The 24,648-nt window shown below is 48.5% G+C and overlaps 1 protein-coding gene across 1 annotated transcript in view; it reads left to right on the top strand.

Annotated features, from left to right (window-relative positions):
- LIMD1 (LIM domains containing 1) overlaps positions 1–24,648 on the top strand; it is a 32,349-nt gene that overhangs the window by 2,978 nt on the left and 4,723 nt on the right. Inside the window, exons 2-5 of the mRNA XM_009895018.1 lie at positions 19–395; positions 10,957–11,058; positions 22,679–22,746; positions 24,021–24,083. Of these exons, the coding sequence (XP_009893320.1) occupies positions 19–395; positions 10,957–11,058; positions 22,679–22,746; positions 24,021–24,083 (610 nt within the window). The remainder of the gene's footprint in view (positions 1–18; positions 396–10,956; positions 11,059–22,678; positions 22,747–24,020; positions 24,084–24,648) is intronic.

Here is a 24,648-nt window from a genome sequence, read left to right as displayed (position 1 = left end):
GCTGTCCTTCCCCACCAGCTCTGCGCCCGCCGCTCCAAGCGTGGACTACCAGCATGCCACCGCCTACCCCGGCCCAGCCGGCCACTTCGTGGCCCATGGTCAAAACCACCGGCCCAATGGCAGCAGTGTGAGCCCCGAGCCAGGCTCCTCACGCCTGGCCTCGCGCGGGCCAGTGGCTCCGGATGCACCACAGCCGCCTTTCCCAGATGGTGCGAGTGGACCACGGTCGGACGCCGGGCACCCGGAGGGCTCCAGCACAGTGAAGGTGAAGCTGCCCTGCCAGACCCTCCTTCCGCAGCCGGAGCAAGGGCCGTCGGCGGCCGAGCTGAAGCTGGAGGCACTGACCCAGCGCCTGGAGCAGGAGATGGATGCTCGGCCGAAGGCCGATTACTTTGGTAAGGAGGCAGTCCGCCAGTTGGCGTCAGAAGGGTTCGTTGCAAAGTGTCACTGCAGGGTTTGCACCTGCGGGGTTGCGTGTCTCCGTACGCCTGCTTGCTTATGCCTTTTCAGTTGCTTGGGGGGTTCTTTTGTTATTCCACTTTTATTTATCACAGGGACTGGAGGCTCTTCCTCCTGCGACACTTTTTTTCTTTAATCTGACCTCTTAAATTTTAAAGCAAAAGTAGTTTAGCAGCTTTAGGGAGGACAGCGCTGAGGAGAAGCTGGAGCAGCATCTTTTGAAGTGCCCTTCGCTGCTGGCAGGGACGCACTTTCCTTTTCTTGTCAGTACTCCTGGTTCTCCCTGTCCTAAAAGTACGCAGCACAACCATGCGTGAGCGGGAAGGCAGCCGTCCAGCCTGCGGAGGAGTCATGCCTGCATACTCTGCGGGCACGGGGATGGGCTCAGAGCTCGGAGAGGCTTGGTGGTTCCCCCCATGGAGGTGGCCATGGCCAGGAATGCTTGCGGGATCGTTTGAAGAGGAGTTGCTTGGGGATGGGAAGGGTGGTGGTTTCCCAAACTTGCCAAGATTTCCCCCCGCCCGCAGGTGCTGGTCCCCATCAGGTCTGAAAGGATCGGTGCATCCTGAAGATGGCAGAAAAACAGGCAGTAGGCACATTCCTCCCTACATCTCAGGTCCACGAGTGGACCAGACTGCCACCAGAGGTGTTGCTGGTGCTTGGCAGTGGAAAGGGACAGCTTACATGCAAGGATCTCCCAAAGAGAATATTAAATGTCCTGCTGGATTAAACAGATTTACCACCACAGGATGGCAGAAGGTCAGGGGCAAATCGAGCGCTTCCTTTCCCTGCTGTGCCACTTTGCGATTTAATAGGAGATGAGATAGTTCAGCTTTTGGAAGAAGGAAACCCAAAGTTGCTGGGAAGGCTGAGAATTCCACAGTTAATTTAACAAACGATGGGAGCAGGTCTACTGTATGGATTTGCCTCACAATTTTAGACCCACGGTCACAGAAGTAGAAGCAGGGACTGATTAAGCTGTTCAGCCTGGTGCAGAGGAAGGGTTTGCATCTGAGGCTGCATGAGGTCCTGCCTGGTGGGGTCAGTGGGTGGCTCAGCGGCGGTCTGCGCACACAGGAGTGGCCACAGGCTTCACCCCAACCTTCGGGGACATAGCTGGAGGAACCACCGAGTGCTTGGTTGCAAATTGCCTAACAAAACGTGTTTCTTGGCATGAGGTGGTGGTGCTTGCCCGCAGAGGGCCATGCTGGGATTGTTTATCTCAGTCTCTTAAGTCTGGATTCAGCCTCGTGGCAGGGCAGACGTGTTTTTGTTCTGTTGCAGAAAAGTGGTGTGTTGAGTCGCTGTACTTGGAGCGTTTTGGCCTGGAAATGTGTTTTGGTGCTTTCTGTCCCGTGCGGGCAGCGCACGGTTTGAATGAGCTCAGGAAGCTTCGTCTGGGGAGGGAGGGCTGAACGCTGTGACAAGGAGCTGGTAATGAAGATGGGGTTGGGACAAGAGTCTCGTGGGAGGCGGTGCTCAAAAATGGGACTATTTTGCTGGAGGCGGCATTCAGCTGCAGTGGAGACATGTCAGGGGGTCTCTTCAGCAAACCCTGCTGTGTGTGTCTTCTCCTCACGGTGTAAGTAAACTGGCTGGATCATGCCTTGTCCGAAATGTGCGTGGGGATAGAGTGAGAGAGCAGAGGGATCTAGTTGGTGGTTAGATTACTTTTACATTTTTGTCACTAAATAGGGGGTAGCGCCAGGGGGAGGCTTTCGTCCTGCGGGAAATTTGCAGTGAAGCAGGAGTAATTCTGGCAGCACCACGAGTCCCGCCGGTCAGGCGGCTGAGTTACTGGTGAGCCCTGGTGAGGGAGGAGAGATGGAGGCAGCCTCATCCCTGGTGAGGTCTTTTGACGTCCTCCTGGCAGGAGGTTTTACACCGGGGTGTAGTGTCTGAGAAACTGGGGAAGGACGAGAGTGATGGGGGAGAGGGAAAAACGAAAGGATGCAGTCACAGCAAAGGAAGAAGTAACACTTTGTGGAGCCTCAGCTTTGTGAAGGAAGGCTTGGCAAATCTGCCCTGTGGAGGACCAAGGAGCGGGAAGGGGCAAGTATGGAGGTATTTTAATTCTGGGCCTCCTCCCCCTTTCTTTCTCACTTTTATTTTCATTTTTTCACAGTTACTTTACTTCCTTTGGGGGAATAAAGGACCCAGCTGGTGTTCTGAATCTGTCTTTGCTATTCCCTGCCCTCAAGCTAGCAAATTTTAGGATGGAAAATAAATACTTTTATGCAATAGTGATAAAAAGGATCAACAGGGTTTTTTTGTTGCAGACTTTCCCCGGGTGAAGGGAAGTCTAATGCAGCAGCTTTGCAGTACATCACAGCCAGGAAATGAAACCAGGACTGAAGTACAGATGACCAAAGTGTTTTATCTAAAATGCTTTCAGCTCTCCTTATTTTGGGTGCCGCTTTTGTAACAAGGAGATTTGTTAAGATGGGTCTGCCTGCCTGTCTTAGTAACGTACAGTCCTTCATTCTGTCTCTGGCTAGACCAGATACTTATCATGAACAATTAATTCTGATCGCAGTAAAGGAACTGCTTTTTCCTTCACTATGTGAAAATGAGCATTTGTAAATGAAAGCCTAGGAAAGGTTAAGCTAGGGACTAGGCATAACATAGGTAAGATGCTCTGCTGAGGAGTAACAGACAGTCTGGTTATCTGTCAGCACCAGCTTGCTGTACAAAATCCATTTGTCTACTCAGAGTATGTATAGTGAGTGAAAGGAAAGAAGCAAACAAAGCCAAGAATTTTCTGTTTTTAAATAGTAGCCTATGTGTGAGCAGCGTGGGCTGCACGTGTCTCTGGAGGAGTTTGGGTTCTCCAGGAGTGCTTTTGAAGTGCTGACTTGATTTATGTGGGCTTTCAAGGAGGACATGGGGAGTCTCAGGTATCACCCAGGTCTTACGCTTGGGGAGGAAAATCCTGAAATTGCTCCCTGGAGATGCTGGTTCACATGGAGCAGAGAGGGGCCCCAGGTCCCAGGAGGTGTCACTGGAAGCCACCTTAGGTTGTATTCAGGTGTTTGTGTACTGTTTCCAGGCAACATCCAGGAGTGAGGTGCCTGAATCCCACTGACTTTCCCTGGTGTTCCTTTGGATGCACCAGCCTTCATCTCTACTGGGTGAACGGGAGGATTAATTAAGGAGGAGTGGCTGGGGGAGTTGCAGCTCCTCCACTAGCACCACCCAGCGCTATGCAGATGTTTTGGGTTAGGTTGAGGTCCCACCGTTGGCATGGAACGAGTTTTCAGGTGAGAGCGGGCAGATACACGACCAGACCGAGCATCCTGGGAGTGACTTGACAGGGGAGAGGACTGGCTGAGAGGCATTGGGGTCTGCAGGGAGGTTTTTGCTGTTCATTTTGGTAGAACCTGTAGTACCATGCAGTTCCTTGGTCTGCAGGCACAGATGGATGATTTTAGAGGTGTAATGTGTAGCATCACATTTTTAGCAGTGTGTATTTCATATAGCTGGATGGAAATCTCCATCTGATGGAGACTATCTACACCCTTACCAAGAGTCTTTTTTAAAACAATTTTTATAAATGGTTTTCTTCTTACAGATATTTGTTAGGTATTGAGTTCTGGCTTCCTTATTATTTAGAGCAGAGCTGATAAGCTGCAGGTATTTTAGGAGGGCCCCAGGCATCTTGTTTTGCAGTGAAATACTGGGATGCTTCCCAGCAGCCAGGCAGAGAAGATCTCATCGTGAAGTCTGCAGATTTCTTTCCCTTTGGCAGAAGCACAGCGGTAGCTGAGCCACCGAAACCCTGTGGAGACCTGGAACCCCAGCAGCTTTGCATGGGTGTCATCAGCTGGAAGGCCAGCAGCGCTCTTTCGAAGTTTTGTGCATAGTGAAGTTAGTGTTTTACCACTACCGAAACCACGATTCATTTAACTTTTAAGGCTGCACACACCTGCGGACTTTACCAAACCCTGCTGCTGATGGTGCACCAGGGTGCTTCAGCAGCAATGAGGCCAATTTCAGGGCTGCTGAGTGGGTAATTTCTGGTTAAAATGAAAGTTCTTCTGAGGTTTGTTTTGTACATGGGTGATGATAATGGTGTTGTTTCCACTGGGAATGAGCGGAGGCATCTGTTGCTGCCTGCTCCTGGGAGAACACCACAGCTGGAAGGAGATGCCTGCCTACAGCGGAGAGGAGGGGGAGGCAGGGCGAGGTGGGTCCTGGTGGAACAAGGAAAGCTGGAAGGATCACGGCAAGTGGACTAGTGGGTGTGTGCAGATCGCAAAGCTTATCTCACTGCAAGGAACCAAGCAAGTTAAGTATTTGCCTGGGATACGGCTCTTCAAGATTACAGCAGTATGTGCTTCTCCTCCCTTCCTCTTGGGAGCTCAGCTCGGTTTGCAAGCTAAGGAAAAATCTGTACCAAAAGGAAAGAAAAAGGAAGGAGTTGAGGCAGAGGATCAATTAGTCTTTCAGCCAGGATACTGTGGCAGTGGGGACTGAAAGGAATAAGAAGCCTCATTCATTTGGCACTGGAGTTAACGTAATCTCTGACATCGCTATAAGGTACTTAAAATGGCACTGACGTGAGTTTGATGGCATTTTGTACTTTGCTGGCAGTGTGTACTCAAACTCCCTACAGCAAAGTCGGGGGTAAAGAACATGGCATGCAAAAACAGTACAGAAAAATGGCATTTGCCAACTCTGTGGTTCTTTGGGCAGGGAGGACCTGCACATCCTTGCTACCCCTGAGTGACAACGCGGGGTTGATATGAGTGATGATACCAAGTGGTGAATGGGACAGGACTGCCAGGTTTTCCAGGCACTCAATCCCACACAGATCTCCTTGAAATCCACTCTCTGGCAAGCGCGATTGCACAGTGGTGGGTAACAGCATAACGAGGCACTCAGTATGTCTAATTTAGAGTTTGATGTGGGAATGACTTGGTTAAGGTGAGCCATGGGGAGGTGGCATCGAGTTCTGGAGAACGTCTGAAGTAAAACCCGAAGAACTGAGCATCACATTGGGTATGACAGGGTGAAGTCTCTTTTTTTCAGCAGATGGTCTTTGAAAAATGTGTGTGTAAGTGGAGGACTTGGTTCTCCTGGAATAAATAGGTGGGTCAGAAACACAGAAGCTGTACCTTCACAAGGGTCCTCCCCATCAGAGTAGGAAAGGGGAAAAAGGTAAGAGGAAAATTGATGGGGAGGACCCTCATGAAGGCACAGCTTCTGCCAAGAGGCAGCAGGGTCTACTTCTGGATTAGCCACGTGTGTGTCTGGGCAGATGGGATAGATGGTACGGGAGGTATTTACATGCAAAGGCTCTGGAGTTTTCTTCCAAATGCAACTGGGGATTCTTCAGCATAAATTCAGCCTCCTGTAAGGAGCGGGCAAAAAACAGTTAAACCTGTGGTGGAGAAGAGTCAAGCTGATCATGGAAATATGGCTTGCATGGAGTAAGTGGAAAGGGTAGGATACACTTACTCCTCTGAGTGCTGTTTCTGGATGAGCTACGCATGCAGATCCACACCACCAGACTCTCCTCTCATCCTGCCACTGCATTCCTCTTAGCCAGGACTGGATTGACATGGCAAGGAAGTCTCAGTACTGAAGCAACACAGCAACACATTTGACCCTATAAAATTAAGCAACAGTCTTAGCAAACCCGACGAGGAGCATGTACAGAAAAACTTGGCTGTCCTGGATGCTGTGGAGAACAGGGATGCTGTTGAAAAGAAGGGGGATGCTGCTGGAAAAACCCACAACTGTGTTCTTGGTTTGTAGATAGATGATATCTGGCATGTGTAAAATAAATCAAACTGACCGGTCCCAGAAAATGCTGTTGTTCAGCATAGTTTGCATTGAATTTTTAGGGAGTGGGATATAGTAAGTAACCGAGCTTCTTCTAGTGAGCATGCAATAGCAACACTTGGAAGAAAAAAACATCTCTAAAGGCTTTGAGTCTGGCAGTAAATGGAAATGCACTTGTTGAACTTTGATTGTGGGACTGGGTGCCAGGTTCGCTTTCATTTCTGACAGCCCTTGAGGTCTGCATCGGACATTGTTTGATCTCATGAGCCAAGGCTGTTCTCGGTGGCAGCCCTCCTTCTGGTTTGCAGTGCTGAGATGGTGTACGGTGAGCGGCGGGACGTGGCTTACAGGGCATGTTTTCGGTCCCAGCTCTGCCCCAAAGGTCCCTTTGTTCCAGCGCTCAGCTGCAGCGCGGGTGGTTGCTTGCCGCATGATGCGAAAGGGAACAGAGATTTCTTTGTTGTCCGGGGCCCGGCTGCCCTACCGGCAGAAATCAAGCCGAAATCAGCAATTTCCATCCCTTTCCCTTTCCAAATCTGGCTACCGTTCTGCTGGCGCACCTGAGTGTGAATTTACCGGTGCTGCGCATGTGTGCGGTGCTTCGGGCTTGTCATCCTGGTGGCAAAAGAGAAACCTTTCGTTTCTCCTTACTAACATCTTAATAGCACCGCCTGAAGTTAAAAGCCATAATTTCGGAGGGGATACCTGCTCAGATCGGCACTTGCATAAGTGCTCATTAAGCGTGGGGAAGTAACCAAGTGGAGGAATAGGGCGTCTCACTGAGCTGTGGATACTGAGGGTCCCTCTGCTTCGAGCTGGGGACAGAAGTTTTTGCTAAACACTGCGTTACGCCAAGAAAATCACCCTGAGCTGCTGACTGGCATCAGCAGCGTGTGGGGCTGGACTGACGCTGCTGACATTTTAACTCTACGCCCTGGCTAGCGGAAAGCACGCTCAGCACTCTTTTCGGGAAGCAGCCGCCGGAGCTGGCGTGGAGCAGGGCGCAGAGCCCCTTTTGCGGCGGGATGGGGTTGAACGTGGGCTGTGCTTGTGCTGCCTTCGCACATGTGTTGCTGAGCTCAGCGATGGGCCACTGTCAGCAACAGGTACTGCTTTTTCCTTGCATAGCCTAAGCTGAAGGAACAGGATCATTGTGGTAGCGGGGACCGAGCGGCAAAAGGAAGTGGAAAGGAAAAATCAATAAAAATCAGCTTTTTTTTTTCCCTTTTCAGGCCAGGTGTGCTGAGACTCAGAGATGAAGGCTCAAGTATGTTGCTTAAAATACTTCAGGATATTATATTTGGAAGAAGCAAAGACTTATTTCTAGAATAATTCCCATTGCTACTGAGATTTAATTGGCTTTCAAGCAAGATTTGGCAGATACAAGTAAAAACCTAAACTATACACAGATTTGCCACAATGCCATTTTTCAATTGTCAGCCTTGCCACAGGACATCTATAAATACTTATAGCATGTCTGGTTATTACGTAGTTGGGTAATTTAGCACGTTGTAGTTTTTACAGACAGCACTGTCAATTTATTTTAATAGCCCTTTCATTCTGTGACTTTATTTTCCATATTTTAAGGGCCTAAATATTTAAAGAAGTGGATAAAAGGGTTAAGCAGGGCATGAAACGGAGCATGTATGGAAAGAAAGGGGAAAGGATGGTGGGGGCCATTGAGTGGCGGGAAGTAGAGGAAGGTTTGGGTTGGGATGCAGGAGCCAGGACAGGTCCTGCGGGATCTGTCCAGACTTTCTGTCTGGTTGGGGGAAACATGGGCAGTGCCTACGCTCCAAAGCTTAAATGGGACAGGAGACAGCAGAGGCAATTTCTGCCCTCCGTGGGATTTGCCTCAGGGTATTTTATAGTGGCTTTAGATGCCTGCCAGCATCTTTACTGTGTGCTGTGCCTGCATGCAGCTGCTGAGCCTTCTGCCTCCTGCTTCTTTCTGCTCATCCATATTCAGTGTCAGCCGGCTGCTTTCTGGAAAGGAGGAAATCAGAGCATGCTGGTGATTTTTTTTTTCTGGAGCAGCCACTCGTTGGCACGGAGAAGGGAAAAATGCAGCACTTGCAGTGCAATAAATACATCGGTTCTGTGGAGAGCCTGGTGAATGTCATGGAAATAAGGCTTTGAGCAGCAAAATCAGCAGGTTTTCTGCTCTCAAAACTTTCCACTCGGCATCGCTGTAGTTGAGAGGGAATTTTGCAAGGTACCTGTTAGCTCTTGTGGCAGATGACTGCATAGTATCTCAGGCTGCTGCTGAACATACATGTTCCTGGGAGAACACATCCATTTGAAAAGACAAATTTTCTTGTCTTTGTCTTGTCTTGTCTTTTTTTTTTTTAATCTTCTTTTTTTTTTGGTAATGCCTGCATGACTTATTTTTTGCTTTCTTAAAATGTTTCTTTCAATAAATAACTGAGATAAATCTGCTTGGTTCGAAAAGAACCAGCAAGTTTTGCTAACCTGGTGCCAGTCTGCGTGCTGGGGTGGGCCTGCAGCCAAGCTAGCATTTCAGTTCAGGTCGGATTTGGGCAAAACAGAGTAACTAGTTATTCTCTGCAGCCTTCTCTCCAGGTTTGCGTTGGTTTGGACTCTGGCTCTGAGGGCGGTGGGGCTTGGAGCAGTGCTAGGACAGCTCTCAGCATGCTGGTTGAATGCACACGGGCAGCTGCAGCAGAGAGAGCCAGGTCTGCTCCGGGAAAATGAAGTATCTGCTTTTCAGCAGATGTGTGCACGCTACTGCAAAGGGCTCCTGAGCGTTTTTATCCCTGTACTGTGAAAACTCATGGCCACAGCTATGGGCTGCAGGAAGAAATTGTTAGCCACACTGGGACTGCCGGCGTGGTGCTGCTGGAGCTGGGAGTTACTTTTCAGAGCTGTCGTAAGCGCGTTGGGTTTCTTCCTAACTTTCACCAGACCTTTCCAATTACTCCGGAGCTTGTGGGGCCCCAAAAGAAGTGAAGTTTTCTTAACCATGGCATGACTAAGGATCTCCAGCAAGATGATGCTGTCCCTCTTCTTGGGCCAGTAGGAGTGAGATGTGACCAGCAGTCCCTGCCCTATGGAGTTTAAGAGTTGGGGTGAATGGGACTGAGCAGCCCTGGAAAGAGAGACCCGGAGGCAAAGTCACATCCGCAGGGTCATCATGGACTAGAGACAGAAGCACATCTTCTGTTTGTCCTTCACAGTGCCCTTTTTGGGTAGATAGATCCATGTTTATTTGCTTAAACACGGATTAAAGTTGCTCGTTTAGAGGTAATTAAAGGGTGATGCTGCTTTAAAACTGGTCTGTCGCAATCACAGGGTAATGCCTGCAGTGAGTAAACTGGCTTGATGTGTCATTTTCCTTGGACAAGGACTTTCTCTCCCCGGCCTCTAATAGTGGTTTTGGGCAGCCTCACTGCATTTCTCCCTGCAAGGTGGAGGGAGCAGGTCCTGCTAGGGGATGCCGTCAAGGCCAAGAAACTTGGTTGTCACTTCTTACTCCATTATCAAAATAGTTTTATGTGGAAATGTGGTGAGATTGGAGAGACCCTAGGTGAACACGTGACAGCCTTTGTGAACCTGCAACGCTAAAGTCCCCCTGCAGGCCCTCCCCACCACCACCACCACGCATCTGCCCCATTGCTGCCATTCCCAGCCCTGACCAGGCAGGTCCATGCCTGCAGGTTCCCAGCAGCTTCCTCGTGAGGTGGAAATCCTCATCCTACGCTGTCTGCCTGGCTTGGGTTTCAGGTTGGAGCCTCACATTGGGGCAAGTGCTGGTGGAAACATGCTTCGCTGTGCCAGCAAGAGACTGAGCTGAACTGCTGAACACAGTCATCATCTCCCTCCTCTGGAGCTCGTGGTCTTTAGGTGATGGCAGTGGCAGGAAAACCTGTATGTGAGGAGCAGCTGGGACTTGCACTTGGGATGTCTTGTTGACCCTGTGTGCTGACCCTGGGTCTCCTTCACCCCGTGGGCCACCTGAGAGCCTGTCCCCCCTTGGCTGGTGGTGCCACCATCACCAGGTATCCTCTCCTTCTTTCTTGCCTTGTCCTGCCAGAGGCGAGAAGAACATCCGGGCAGGGAACATGATCTGTAGGCAGCACCTATGTTGGGTCTTTGTGTGCAGATGTGGCTGGCAGAGAGAAGAGAGGTGGGTGTCAGGTGGTCAGTCCAGCTCTGTTTTGGTGGGAAACCCTTAGGGCTTTCAGCAGACGTGAGTGGGGTCTGAAATCGATGAAGATTTAAAGAGGTTAAGTGAAGAAGTGTGTTTTCCTCACATGGGTTGCAACAAACAAACTTACTTTATGCAATAAGTAGCAGAAACTAGTGGTCTGTGGACAGCCCTGAGCACCACTTACTACCACCCAGGCTTTTGGGAGGGTCAGTAAGTGGTTTTAAATGTATATAAAGTTTGTGGGAGTGAACTGGTGAAGGAAGGAGATGTCACTGTAGACAAACAGAGCTGTCGTTGCCCAGTTTACTTTTTTGCAAAAGGCTTTCGCCGAGAAGGTTTGATGACCATCATCACCACTGTTAACAGCATCTCTCAGGGTGGGTGATGCCAATGTCACCTACATCTTTGGGGCTACAATGAACTGCCTGGTCCTAAGCTGCTGAGCCACCATGCTGAATTACAGGGGCGGTCCCCCAGCCAGTGACGCCAACCACTTCGCCAGGTCCAGGTTCTGACCTCTGTCTCCCTCTCTCTTCCAGGCACCTGTGTGAAGTGCAGCAAGGGCGTGTATGGAGCAAACCAGGCTTGCCAGGCCATGGGCAACCTCTACCATGACGGCTGCTTCACCTGCGGAGCCTGCAGTGAGTACCCCCGGCCTGGCCTGCTGCCGGAGCAGGGCCCTGGGGCAAGCTCCTCGGGCTTAAGGTTCTTCTGGTTTAAAGGGGGAGAGAAAAGGGGGTGTTTATTGAATTATCGGCCAGCTGGAGTCTGCTGCAGCTGTATGTCTTGGTGCTTGGTGGTTGCTGTTTGTTTTTGAACGCATTCTTGCAAGGCTTTGCAGAAAAGATGCTTTGGATTGTGCCGGCCGCTGGCCTTCTGGTATGGGGGGCAGTTGTTTTCATTCCTCTGCCTCTCCATTACAGCTACGTTTTGTTTTGTTTTGTTTTGTTTTTAATTATAAGAGTATTTTTTTTCAAAGTGGCAGCAAATATGCCTGGTCTGGCATTCAGTGGTTTGGTTTTTTCATTTGTCACATCAGACTTCACAGCCACCCTGGCCTTTCAGCTGGCACACCCCAGGGAGAGCCGCCGTGCTGGCGCAGTGCCGAGGGTGCAGGCAGGGGGCCAGCACCGGCAGCGGGCTCTGCGAGCGCCACAGATGCCTTCTCCGGTGGAGCTGCTGCATGGTCACAGAATCACAGAATGGTCTGGGTTGGAAGGGACCTCTGGAGATCATCTAATCCAACCCCCCTGCCAGAGCAGGGTCCCCTACAGCAGGCTGCACAGGAAGGCGTCCAGGCAGGTTTTGAATGTCTCCAGAGTGGGACACTCCACAACCTCTCTGGGCAGCCTGTTCCAGTGCTCTGCCACCCTCAAAGTAAATAATTCCCTCCTCAAGTTAAGGTGGAACTTCCTATATTCACGTTTGTGCCTGTTACCTCTTGTCCTATCACTGGGCACCACTGAAAAAAGACTGTTCCCATCCCCCTGGCACCCTGCCTTTAAGTATTTATAAGCATTAGTAAGATCCCCCCTCAGTCTTCTTTTTTCTAGACTAAAAAGGCCCAAGTCCCTCAGCCTTTCCTCAAAAGAGAGTGTTCCAATCCCCTAATCATCTTTTCTAGCCCTTTGCTGGACCCTCTCCAGCAGTTCCCTGTCCTGGTCAGTTCGGCGACGGTGTTTTCACTGCATGCGTTAACCTTTACTTGCTGTAATTGTTTGTGCCCTTCTGAGGGACCTCCGGTCAAAGCATTTACGTGCAGGAATGACCCAGGTTACCCATCTTGCTTGTCCTTCCTCCAGAGAAATGGAGCCGTGCCCTGAGACGAAGGGCACGTCTCTGCTGGCTCGCTTGCTGCTTATTGCAGGGAGGAGGCTGGTTATTGTGCCAGCGGTATCAGGCTGGGAGCAGGGATGCGGAGCCCTGTGAAACCTGCCCGGGAAGCGGGGTAGATAGTTCAGCCGGCCCTGCTGAGTTCCCCGCTGCTCGTCAGACCCCCATCTGAAGCATGCTGGAGCCTATGGCATGCTGCAGCGTATGGATCCTCCTGAGCGGCTTTTCGAGGGGGTCGGTGGTGGAGCTGGGGTGTGGAACGGGCCGCTTGAGTTCAAGTCGTGCCTGGGTTTGTAAGACACTGGTTTTTTTATTTTGTTATGTTTAACCCTAGGGCTAGCAGGATGTTTTCAGAAATGTAGCTGTATATGTGGCGGTTTGGTTTTCCCAGATGAGTCTTAGGGTTTTTCTCCTGCGTTGTATTTAGAGTTGTAAACTCATCAGGGCTGCCTGTGTTTTATTTGGAGCTGTAAAGTGGGAATAAATATAGAAAGATGTGTGTGCTTTTTAATAATAGCTGAACCTTGAACTCTGCTCATTTCCCAGCTGTCGGACACCAGCTGCCTTGCCTCACCTATGTTTTCAGTAGAGCACTTCACCGTCATCTGACTGAAGATGGGAAAACTGGAAAGAAAAAGTGATGTTCGCACGTGGTGGCAGTTTCCTAAAGGCTCAGAAGTCAGCAGCTCTCTCTTTTGTCCTCTCTTATAAATTAATTCAAAATCTTCTTGTGCAGACAGGGTTCCTGGCTGCAGCCTGGGCTTTGCTTCAGGGACCTGTCACCCTCCGTGGCCAGGCGGCCTCCAAACTGCCCTTGCACACAAAGCTCCTGTTAAAAATAATCCAGCAGCAGGGTCGAGCTGTCTTAAATTTCTAAAATTACTACTGTGCAACTGGTGCTTTAGAAAGAAACACTTTCAATCCTCCTTTTAGAACGAATTTTACCATCTTCATTTGGCATGCAGCGCTAGAGAGGTATTTGCGGTTGCAGAGGTATCAGTGGTTACTTCCATTTATGTTTGTTAGTGTTTGGTTAAAAAATAGCTTAATCCCATTTTTAATGAGGTGGGATGGTGAGGGCTGAAAGAATAGCTATTTGCTGCTTATTCTAAAAGACAACCCTTTCCAAAGGTTTCCAATGCAAGATGAAAAGGTTTGTGTGTCAGGTGCGACTTAGGAAGATGGAAAAAATCTAGGTTTAGTAAAGTGAAGCCCATTTTCTCTCTTACCCAGGCTGTAACTGAGGAATCTCCTTGGAGATGTGCTGGCACAAAGGGTTCAAAAGGAAAGTAAAAGAAAAGCTAGTAAAAATGCAAGTTTAAAAAAAAAAAGGAAGGAGGGGAGTAATAATAATATTTCCTTGAGTAGGAAATACTGTATTTCAGTACAGTACAGAGGAGTGTAAGTGAAAGCCTGTTTCAGCTTGTTATGTGCAGGAGAGTAATTACTTGTGAAAGCTCAAGTCCTTCCCATTGGGGCAGCGGCCGTACTAAGATGGGAGCTGGATGCAGCGGTGGCCGTCACGGATGGATGGAGAGGAGGGTGTGTGGTGGCATGGGACTTCTGGTACTCAAAGGAGAGGCAGTGCTGAAGGGAGGCCTCCACAGTAGCGGTGTTTCCCTTACGTGCACGTACCTCTACCAGTGGTGAGGCTCAGAAGAAACCCTCCAGCGCAGGGGGTTGGTTTCCTGTGCTGCCGCTGTGGTCTTGCAGGGCGCTTTGTGCAGGAGATGTTTGCTCCAGGGGGCTTGAGAGGGCATTTTTATTCCCACCACCACCACCCCTACCCCAGCAGCGTGCTTGTAAAGGCGCAGCAGGGCTGACTTTCTGATTCATCAAGCCTCTTTGCATTGCAGCTGCTTAACTGGTGCCTGGGGTGGTACATGCCGTCCTGCCTTGCGCTCAGGGAGGAAATGTACCCGAGGGGAATCCCCCCCCAACTTTTACAGACCGAGGTAATTTCCCAGTCCCCCCCGGACCATCCACCGCAAGGTGAATGAAGGGCACGCACAGCCCTGTCGTTACCCAGAGAGAACGCATGCCTCCCTGCAGGCTGGCTGCCGTCTGTGTCGCTGCGGTAAATATGATGAGACCATTTTATCTGCCAGAAAAATAAATGTTTGTCTGGACGGTGTTGCCTGCCTAGCTGCAGAGCACGTCTTGAGCAGCCTATGTGGAAACTGTGGTTTCCAGCTGAAAAGTAAGTAGTGCTGTTAAGGTCAAGAGGAGTTCGTCTTGGACACCATCCAGTACAGTCTTGTCTTTGAGAAGTCAAGGTTGCTCGTGATTTCAGTCCTAAGATTTCTGCTCTGGTGGAACGCTAAATGTCTCCGTTCCAATAAATAAAATATACAAAATTACCTATTAAGGTAAAGCATATTGTCCTCCAGATATTTATATCCGCTGTCCTGCTGTTTTCATTTTAGTGAAGATTTCTAATTTTGCTTGTAGTTGGATTTGTGTCCAAATGTGCATTAGTTTCCCAGATACAGAAAACCAAGAGGGTCTAAGGAGGGGAGGGGGGGTTGATATCTCATGGTGCCAAATTTCCTACACTCTCTGTTTCCTGATACACATATGTTCAGAGATAAATGATATAGCAATTTGTTGAGCAGAGCTACGCATACATTACAGGGTTCAGTTGTCAGGAAAAAAATGTACTGTTTTATCTGAGCCAGTGGCATGTAATGCAGAAAATTTGGCTTAGAGGTCAAAACAACAGATTTAGAATGATTACTTTGGCATAAATGTCTCATTTATCTTCTTGTTTGTTACAGGGCAGAGACACAAACAAGGCAGCATTTTGCAGAGAGGGAAAGGAAAAAAATTCGGGCTCTTTCTGTGGGATTAGTAATAAATTATATTTGCTGTACAGGAGGGCCGTGAAAGTAGGTTAACAAAAAAAAAGTCCTCGAAACTCATACGGCTGTTTCCTGCAAGCTCAAGGTGTCTGTTTCCGTCTTGGTGGCTTTTTTTTTTTCAGTTTGTTGGACGAACAGTTGTAGTTATCAAATGGTTTGTTATACATTAACCATTTAAGTTAAATCACCTGTTTGTACCTCCTCAGAACACAAAAAAATGCAGGTGTTTCCAGATGTTGATATTTATTGTTTAGGTAGTAAGGAGACCTTATAAATGATACAGACTTAACTAGACAGTATTGCTCTAACTTATTGTGGTGTTTCAGTGTTTTCACTAGGATTCAGCCAGGCTTATATCCAACTGCCGCAGATTGCCTGGAAAAGACCTTTTTAGCTTTGCTGGCAGTGTAATTTAGAGCATAAGGGTCTTGTACTTGAGCCACTTGGTCCTCAGAGGAAATCTGAAAGCTAAAAAAGTGCAAGGGAAGTGTCAGAGATGACTGTGAAGGAAATCGGCAGGCGAGGAAGGAAGTCAGAAAGAACGAACTGATTGCAAGGTGGTTTGAAGGAGGGTTCGATGTTGCACTGAAGCAGAAGGTCCAAAAGGAGGACCAGATCTGTGACTGCTTATTACAAAGAGGTGGAAACCTTGCATGTTTGCCAGATTACAGAATTCGACCTTTGGCATGTCAACATTACTACATTACTTTCTTTTTCTTTTTTTATTGTAAGCTCCGATTAATGTTGATGTCTGTGTAAGGGTAACAGGCTGCTGTTCCAGTGGCAGAGTTTGAAATAACACGAGCTGGCTGTCTCTTGCCACCCTCTGGGGATATATATGGTGGGGTTTTTTAATATTTCACAGTGTAGTTGTGTTTAGAGGTATCAAAGCTCATTTACGAATCAAGGTAGCTAAGGTATCGAAGCAGTGTAACTGCGAGCATAGCCCTCTGCTTGGGCTGATTAGTCTTGCTGCGGTGATTATAAAGCATGGCTACTTAGAGCGATGGAGCTCTTGGTGTCTTTGGGGTAGTTATGTTGAATAAGCATGCCCCAATTTGGTATGTAAGCCCTGGAACAACAAGGCCATGGTTTGTATTGGTATCACTAGGTAACTCTACAAGTTGAAAGTTGCCTTTTTCTGTGAGTCCAACTTAATCCCAGGTTGCAGGACAGCTTCACCAACTGAATTTCCCTGTGGTGCATGTCTATGATTTATCTTCAGATGCAGAAACTACCAGCTCTTCTAGTAGAGGCAGAATTTATTGCTTGTAATTTGATATAAAACCACTATACTGATCAACACGTGAGAAATGCACAGATCTTCAAAGCAGAGAGTACAAAATACTGCTGGCAATCCTTCCTCACCATCTCTTTAATAAAATTATCATGCAAGACTCCATGTAGTAAACAATATATTTTTTTAGCAAAAGTAATCTCAGGAAAGATTCAGCCATGCCTGGCTTTATGGACAGTTTGGGAGACAGCGAAAGCTTCAGTGCGTGTTTCCACCCCAGTCTAAATTGTTGCTTTGTCCTTGCTGACTTTTTGTCTCCAGTCTCTCAGCTCACTGGTGAGAAATCCCTGCTGTTTGGCACAAGAAGTGCTTGCCGTAGGTGAGGAACGCCAGGGCAGCTTTCACAGTAGGGTGACAATGCTTGTTCCTCTCCTGGCCGGATTTCAGGGTGGTAGTGCTCTGGGGTCTGAGCTGGAGAGGCTTTAGCATGGTCCAGGTATCCTCAGTAGATATCCACTGGAAAGGTACAAGCGTTCAGCTCACATGCAGGAGATGTAGTCTGGGTTTTATCAGTATGTTAGCGGTTTGAGTCAATCATCACGTGTGTTTTAGTGCGGGCTGAAACTCTGAAATCATTAGGATAATGTGAGAAAAAAAGGTTGAAACCTTTAATGGAATATATTTCCAGTCTTTCTGGTCTTTTTATTTTACAATGTCATCTTCAAACTACTGGTTTTTGTTAAGAACAGGCATAGGATTAATTGTGCTGTAAATATTTTAGAGGGTTTCTTATAATGTTTTAGCGGTACCTATGAATAATTTTCTGAGTAGTGGCTCAATAAGCACTGAGGCCTCTTCCATAGCTAAAGAAATTTAAAAATTGCTCTCTCGTATAGTTTCGATGCAGAGTTGCGTTCACCGAGGACACAGAGATTGCCTCCCCCTCCTTCCTCCTCTGAGCCTCTACACATTTCGGTGACAGTCGGTGGGTGACGGGGTGGGAGGCCAGCTCTGATGGCTGCCTGGCTTTAGTGCATTTTGGGGAACAGGGCAGCCGTCCCCAGAGTAACGCAGAGAGCAGCTGGGCACTGAGTTGAAAACCAGTACCTCAGCAGAGACTCCCCGGATCGTAGCGCTGCTTTGTCACGGGGTGACTTTATCTTACCTCTGAATGTTGAAGCTTCTGGGGCTTTTCCCTAAAAAGAAAAGAGTATCTTCTTGCCAGTTTGCCATCAGCAAGGGAGAGGTGTTGCTCCGTTGTGGGGCGTACTGCGGTTTCACAATGTTTCCCTCTGAGGAGCCGTTTCTGCCTTCACCTGTGGTTGCTTTGCCATTAGAGGCGGCTGACCTTTTCTTACATGTATCAGAGCATGCTTTTGGCTTTCAGGCATCAGATCATTTTCTCAGATTATTTTTTTTTATTATTTTACCGCCTCAAATGTGTGGTGAGAGCACAGAGGGCTTTTTTTTTTTTTTTTTTACAATTTTACAGTACAGCTGGTATAGTTGAGAGAGAGACTGAACACCTTGATGGTAATGGAGCTGCCATGTCTTTTTCTAAGAGACATCCTATCCCCCTGCCCACGGTTTCACTAATGCTTTGATCTGGGGTGTCCAGCGGTTGATTACAGCCTCGAGTTCCCCTGTTTTGGACGATGTGCAGGCACCTAAGTGACCCTTCAGTGCAGCCCCGGTTTGGGAGCAGGTTGGAAATATTGACGCTTGTGTGTCAGGCTCAGTGATGATGGCAAAAATTAACTAGAGCTCTCTGATGCTCAGCCTAGTCTGCTGCGCGTGGTAGTACACTGTACTGCCTGTCAGCAGGGTTGGTATCCACAGAGAGCTCCATAAACACGTGTGCTGGCCGGGCACCGGTGGGTCGGTCTCGTGTGCTGCTCAACTGTGGGCAGCGAGGACTTCTGTATGGTATGGAGGAACTGCGACCTCTGGGCTCTGCCTGCGCCCCTTGTCCTGCCTGCGGGATGTTCAATGGACCAGAGCAGGTTCTTTGATCTGAACTCCCTCATACTTCTACGTGGGGGAAATGAAAACTGGGGGAAGGACTGCAGCTTGGGCCAGAGCCACCCAGGACCGAGGAAGAGCTTGTTGGGATCCTTAGCAGCTAGACAGACAGTGTTTCCAGCCTGCTGTCCCACTAGTATGTCAGGAGGTCACATCCAGTGAATCCAGAAACTGAAATCCTTTTGTACTTAACCTGCCACTAGTAATCGCATGTCCAAATTTATCTTACAGCTGTGACACTCTAGGAAGGACTGATTTTTGTAAGGACAGAGGCCCAGGGTGGTCAGTGTGGAAGGGACCTGGGAGCAGCTGCCAGTCTGCAGTGATTCTCGCCCATCTGCTGTGCAGATACCACAGGGAGCTCCGTGGTGCTTAGATAAGTGATGAGTGAGGTCCACACTGCCTCCCCAGCAGTGCAAGGTCCTGGTCATGCATCTCCATAGAGCCTTGGGATCTGGACGTGGCCCTGTACTGTTACATGCATCGAGAGCCACCTCTTGTCTTTGAACATGGGTTTGTGACCTCGTTGTGCTTTTAATAAATAACGGAAAAGCAACTTCAAAAAAGAAAGTTGGGTCCAGCTCCCCAGCAAGCAAATGATGCATCTCCCAGCATCCTCCTTGGGCCACTGCAAGTCTCTGGTAAACCCTTCTCTGTATGAACTTCAAAAGGAGATACCTGTTGTTTGAGAAAATGATGGACAAAAGCACCAGCATCCTGGGAGTGCAGCCTGGTGGTATGCCTACTATCAGCTGCTAAGCAAAGTGTGTTTATTTTAGCACAAAGGCACTAGTGGCTAAGCTTGAAGTATTCTGAAATTGGTGCTTAAATGACCTCAAGGTCACCCTGAAGGTCCCACAGCTAAACAGATTAGGCAGACGTGTTGGGGATGAGCAGTACATAAAAACATGAGGCTCAAACCTCCTGTCAGAAAGAGGAAGAAGAAATCTTGTAACAAGATAGTAGAGTTGAAATGTCAAAGAATTTTAATTGTCTGAATTATTTCAGGTGAGAGATTAGCTAAATTCAGGGTGAAGTGAAAGTGAAATACAGTCAGGAGCCAGCAGCTTAAGGCATGTAGTAGAGCAATTGATCCTGAAAGTGGCAAACCACACATTAATATTCCTGGGTGTATCAAAGGATATGGTCTCTGTAGTCATCATGACGCATATTTAAAGTGATCTGTATTTAAAATGGTCCGTGATCAATATGTGATTCCTTATATGCCATTTAAGTTCTCAGCTCTTCCTCTCGGTGAAATTACAGCAGTATCTCTGTGTTCAAGCAAAACCTGTGCTGCCCTGCTCTGTGCCGTGGGGCTGTCCCAGCATGGTTTGTTTTACTGGTGTGGCTGCAGCCAGAACGTGCATTTCCCAGTTCCACCGGGACAGTCCCCAGCACAGCCTGGGGAAGTGAGCTTTTCCTGCATCTCGCTTTCCCATGCGTAGGATGAGGAGATGCTTCCTCACCTCAAAGGGGTGGTGGGAGGAGAAGTCTGTCCTGATGTGGGCAGGGAGAGGCTGAGAGCAGAAGGGGAAGAAAATGGCTCTATTCGCACACACCGTTCCCGTGGCGCTGCAGGGGTACCTGGTTACTTGCTTTTTTGGCAAATTTTCATTTACACTTCTGCCAGGGGCTTAAAGACAGTTGTGGAGAGGAGCTAAAAATAGTCAAAATGACCACTTCTTCCCTAAGGAAAGTAATTAAATCATCCCCCCCCTTTCCCTCAAAGTGCCCTTGGTGTCAGCACCTCTTCTTCATGGGCCCATGTAACACCAACAGCCAAATTATAAATCCTTTATAAAGGGGTTTGTCCCTCTGATGAATGAGCTTGCAGCAGAAGCCCAGACGCAGCGCACCGGCTGTGGCACCTTCTCTGAAGGTCTGTTGCCATCAATCTTAACCTGCTAATGCCACAGGGTTAAAAATATACCGGGTGCAGAATGGCCAGTAAATGCTGGTTTTGTCACCGTGGAAGAATGACGTGGTGGCAGCGATCCAGACCTCATCCCCTCTGCTGTGATGGCTGCTGCTCATGCACCAGCCATCATCCAAAGAAGTGTCTCCTCATTGGGTGGCTCCATGCGTGTGTTTTTCCTGACCACTGCTAGCTTGTCTTTAAGCAGAGACATTTTACGCAGGTGGAAAGTTGCTTGGGCACCTGCCTGTTGCACTAAACTGGAGCCCGCGCTACCACAGAATTTAAAATCAGAGTTAAATGTTTGTTGTTTGGTTTTTGTTTTTAGGAGTGCCAAATCCCGATGCTATATTATAGATATAAATCAGGGGGGAAATTTTCAGGGGTACTTCTTGCTGCATTAGGCTTGTTGTTAACTTGCTTAGGACCACCGTTGACAGGGGTGCTGCAAATCCCGGGTGTCCCCATGCCTCTCCTTCCCCTCCTCAGAAACTGGGACTCTGCGTGCTGGGCTTACCTGTGGACAGGCAAGCACACAGAAAGGGGTTATCATAGAAATAAACACCCTGGGTTATGGGCCACAAAGCTAACGTGTCCAAGATTAGATAATTTTTATTTTGGGCTCCGGGTCCTGTTTTGGTGTCAGCAACTTTGGCAAAGCGTCAGGGTGGGTGAGAGAAATCCGAGCGGGATGCTTTCAGGTTTGTGGGGTTTTCTTCCATGTCCTATCCGATGTCCACGTTGATGCAGGGATGGGCTGGCCTCCGGGTAACGCGGTTGTCCCCGGTGGGGATTAGAGGAGAACAGGGGACGATGAGCGTGGCGAGGCGGCATGCTTCTGGCTCCTACGCCGGCTGGTAAACACGCGGCTGAGCAACACCCGCAGCTTAACCACGATGCTGCTGCGCAAGCAAACCGGGGCTTCTTCCTTGGGAAACATGCTGCCACGTCCTCTGCCCGCCTTGCTGGCTGGAACCTGGGCAGGGCGCTAAGGGCTGCTGGTGAAATGTTGGTCTGGCTGACTTCACTGGCAAAACTTTAGAGCTTCACTGGAGCGTCTCCATTTCCCGAGGAGCAGTGTGAGTTGTTTCCCAGCCTGAGAGTGCCCTCTGGCGTATGCAGGAGATGGTAAAACTCTTAATTTATTGAAGTGGTTTTACTTAGCTTCCTCTTTTTCTTAATACTTTGCAGCCAACGTGATTAATCATCAAACTCTGCTAGGTAGGTGCATGCCATAAAGCACCGAGAGGTGAGCTCCAGACCAGTCCAGTGTCATCTGCGTTTATACACCTAGCAGCTGATGATCATTTTTTAATTATACAAGCATATCAAGCAGGAGGCTTCTGGGCCCTGATGTCTCAGTCCTGATTTCCTTCCAGCAAGGCCTGGAAGGTCCCCAAAAACCAGCCTGCAGTAGGTCCTGCTCCAGCTGTGCCCTGGCAGTGCTGCTCCCTCTGCCCCGGGCACTGCCTCCGGGCACTCAGAGCCACTCCAGTGCCAGGCTGCATTTCAGACCCCTGGCTGAATAGGGAAACCAGGCTGCAAAGAGGTAGGAGCAGGGTTTTATAAACAAACAAACCCTAGCCCTTTTCTCCAGGGAGGAGGCAGGGCATTTAGAAGAAGTGGCAGCAGCCTGAGCGTGTGTTGCCATAGTTATGTGGAACTCAAAACAGGCAGCGAATGCGGGGCATAAACACAAAAGCTGCAGTAAATATAAATCTTCTGCATGTGTAGAGTCCTTTCTTGGAAAAACTTTGTTGTTAGGACATTCTGGTTTGCTTTCAAAATTTCAAAATGCTTTCAGATTTTCGTTGGCAGCTGCAATAACAAATATGCTGGTAGGGAGCAGAGAGAAGCGTGTTCAGCACTCGGGTGTTGCACTCTGCTGGAGGCAGACCTGGTGTTTGGGTGTTGCAGTGGCTTATCTGGTTGAAGGCACCTTCTAGTGGAACAGCATGGGAGGTGACAATTTGAGGAATGATTTTAAGTATGAATCACTCTCTGCATGTACTTTCTTCTCCTTGTTCATCTCTTGGGGTGTTTTCCAGCATGAGCCCAAGCACCCTCACTCGCTTTTGCCAGGTTATTTCATGTTGTAATCTGCCAGAGAGTGGTCCAGGCTTGCAAAGCTACCTCCTTTTGCCCAGAAGTGGGACTGTTGTCTGGATCCAGCACTTGGCATTCACCAGCGACTGCCAGTGGGAAGAGGAAATGGGGTTGGTTGCATTGGAGGCTGGGAAGACCCGTGCTGGGGTTGGGTGCTCTTCTCCATCCATGTGGCAGCCGTGCTCAGATGTCCTCGTTGTTGTTTGCTTCTCAGCGGTCAACTTTTGCTCACATTTTCTCCCCGCTCTCTGCTGACCTTTCTGTTCTCTCTGTTTTTTCCTCAGGTCGAAAGCTGAGAGGAAAAGCCTTTTATTTTGTCAATGGCAAGGTGTTCTGTGAAGAAGATTTCCTGGTAAGCACACAGCTGACCCTCGTGCTGGCACATCTCAGCCTCTCTGGCAGACCCGCAGCATTTCTACCCGGCAGCTTTGCCCACGTTTCACACAGCTCTGGTCCAGCATCCCACCTGGCCCTTCTGCTCCCCCTCTACCCAGGGCCAGCCCCAGCCATGGTGGCCGCCCACATGTGATGCTGGAAGTAGCTGAGTGAAAGACCAGGGTTTTGCAGTACAGAGCCTGTAGTTGAAGCCGTAGCCTCTTGCAATGGCTTCCACAAAGCATGTCTCTGTGGCCATGCTGCGGAGACAGGAGCAAGATGAATGCCTACAGAAGAATCAGTGAGTGTATTTCCCTTTCCAATGAACTGGTTTTGCTTGGGTGTCTTAATGGATATCTTTCCATTGCCTTCAATGGATTTTGTGTGAACGTACCCAAGCATGAAGCAGTCCCATGGTCCTCTCCTTGGCTGGTGGAGATAAAAAGCCATATACCCCCTTGAAAAAGTCATATTTGCCTGTTTATTGGGTAAGTCTAGTGATTTCTGTCACAAGAGAAATGAGTTAATCTTCTTTGCTGTCATCAGTATATTCTATGCAGGCTGAAAATGGAAGGATTAGTTAAATGCATCTAAAATATTTCATTTTTCTGGTTTGCATTTCCACCATTCAGACAGGACTGAAACCTTAGACAGATGATGTGTTGCGCCTGAGGTGCATGTTGTGGACATGACAGGCAGTTCCTTACCATTAGATCTTAGCAACAGCAGTGAAAGGTGCTCTGGGCTAAACTTGAATGTTATAATACCAGAGAGCTGGGATGGTACCCCTGGCCTTGGAGAAGATCCAGTAGACCTGTAATGCTGTAACCAAAGTAAGAATTTGGCTTTCCAAGCCTATATATACAGGTGTTGTGATGTGCATTTGTGATAAACACAAATAACTTCCTGCCGTGTAGATTCCCATGGTCAAATCAGAATGTAAGTCTTATTAGTAAATGCCTTATTTGCCTGTGCATTTATGGTATTTACTTACATACTCAATTCAACTTAAATTTAGGACTTGAAAGTTACAGGGACTCGTACTCCTTCTGAACAGTGGAAGTCTGATGTCTTTATAGAATATCCCCTGCGGACCCATCCACAGCTTCATATACTGAAAAAAGCACCGGAAAGTTTAGCTTGTGTAAGGAGAACAGAAAAAGTCCAAGCAAGTAACAGCCCATAATATGCTGTTGTTTATGCTCGACTAGCCTTGTGAAATTTTAAGCCAATTTTTTTTTGTCCTTGCAGTATTCTGGTTTCCAGCAGTCAGCTGACAGGTGTTTCATTTGTGGTCATTTGATAATGGACATGGTAAGTGATAATTGCTTTAGGAGAAAATATCCCACAGCTTTTTAGAAGAATACATCAAAAGCAAACTATATTCATATCCAGTACTGCCTGTTATCATCCGGTAGTCTGCCTAGTGCGAGATTTGTAGCGGAAAGAAAATCCGCTAAGCCTTTTGTTGATTTTTGCAAGGAAGTGAAGCTGGCACCCTGCTGTATGTGATGTAGAGTCTTTACTCTGCCTGTTTTCAGTGCAAATTGAGAATCAGAGCCTTCAGCTCTTTCAACCCCTTTTGGGCTTCTCTGGACAGTGCATTTGTAATCCTGTCAATGCTTCCTGCTCAGAAGTGCCGTGGCTCTGCAGTGGCAGATGCTGTGGGCATCAGTGCGGCTCTGCTGAGCCTGTCTTTCCTGTAGTCAGGCTGTGGCTTCCCACGTACCGTCAGGATGAAAATACTGTCTTGTTGCTGCTCTTTGTGGGTGCTGATACTCTGGGGAACAGGTTTGACCCAGAGTATGTGATCCAGACCTCAGTTCAGATCTGCCCACGTCCTTGCAAACTCTTCAGTAGATGGGTGGACATCCTGCTG

The sequence above is a fragment of the Charadrius vociferus genome, unplaced genomic scaffold (genome assembly GCF_000708025.1).
Source record: "Charadrius vociferus isolate BGI_N301 unplaced genomic scaffold, ASM70802v2 scaffold51, whole genome shotgun sequence".
Taxonomy (NCBI): Eukaryota; Metazoa; Chordata; class Aves; order Charadriiformes; family Charadriidae; genus Charadrius; species Charadrius vociferus.
This window is presented reverse-complemented; position numbering and strand designations above follow the sequence as displayed.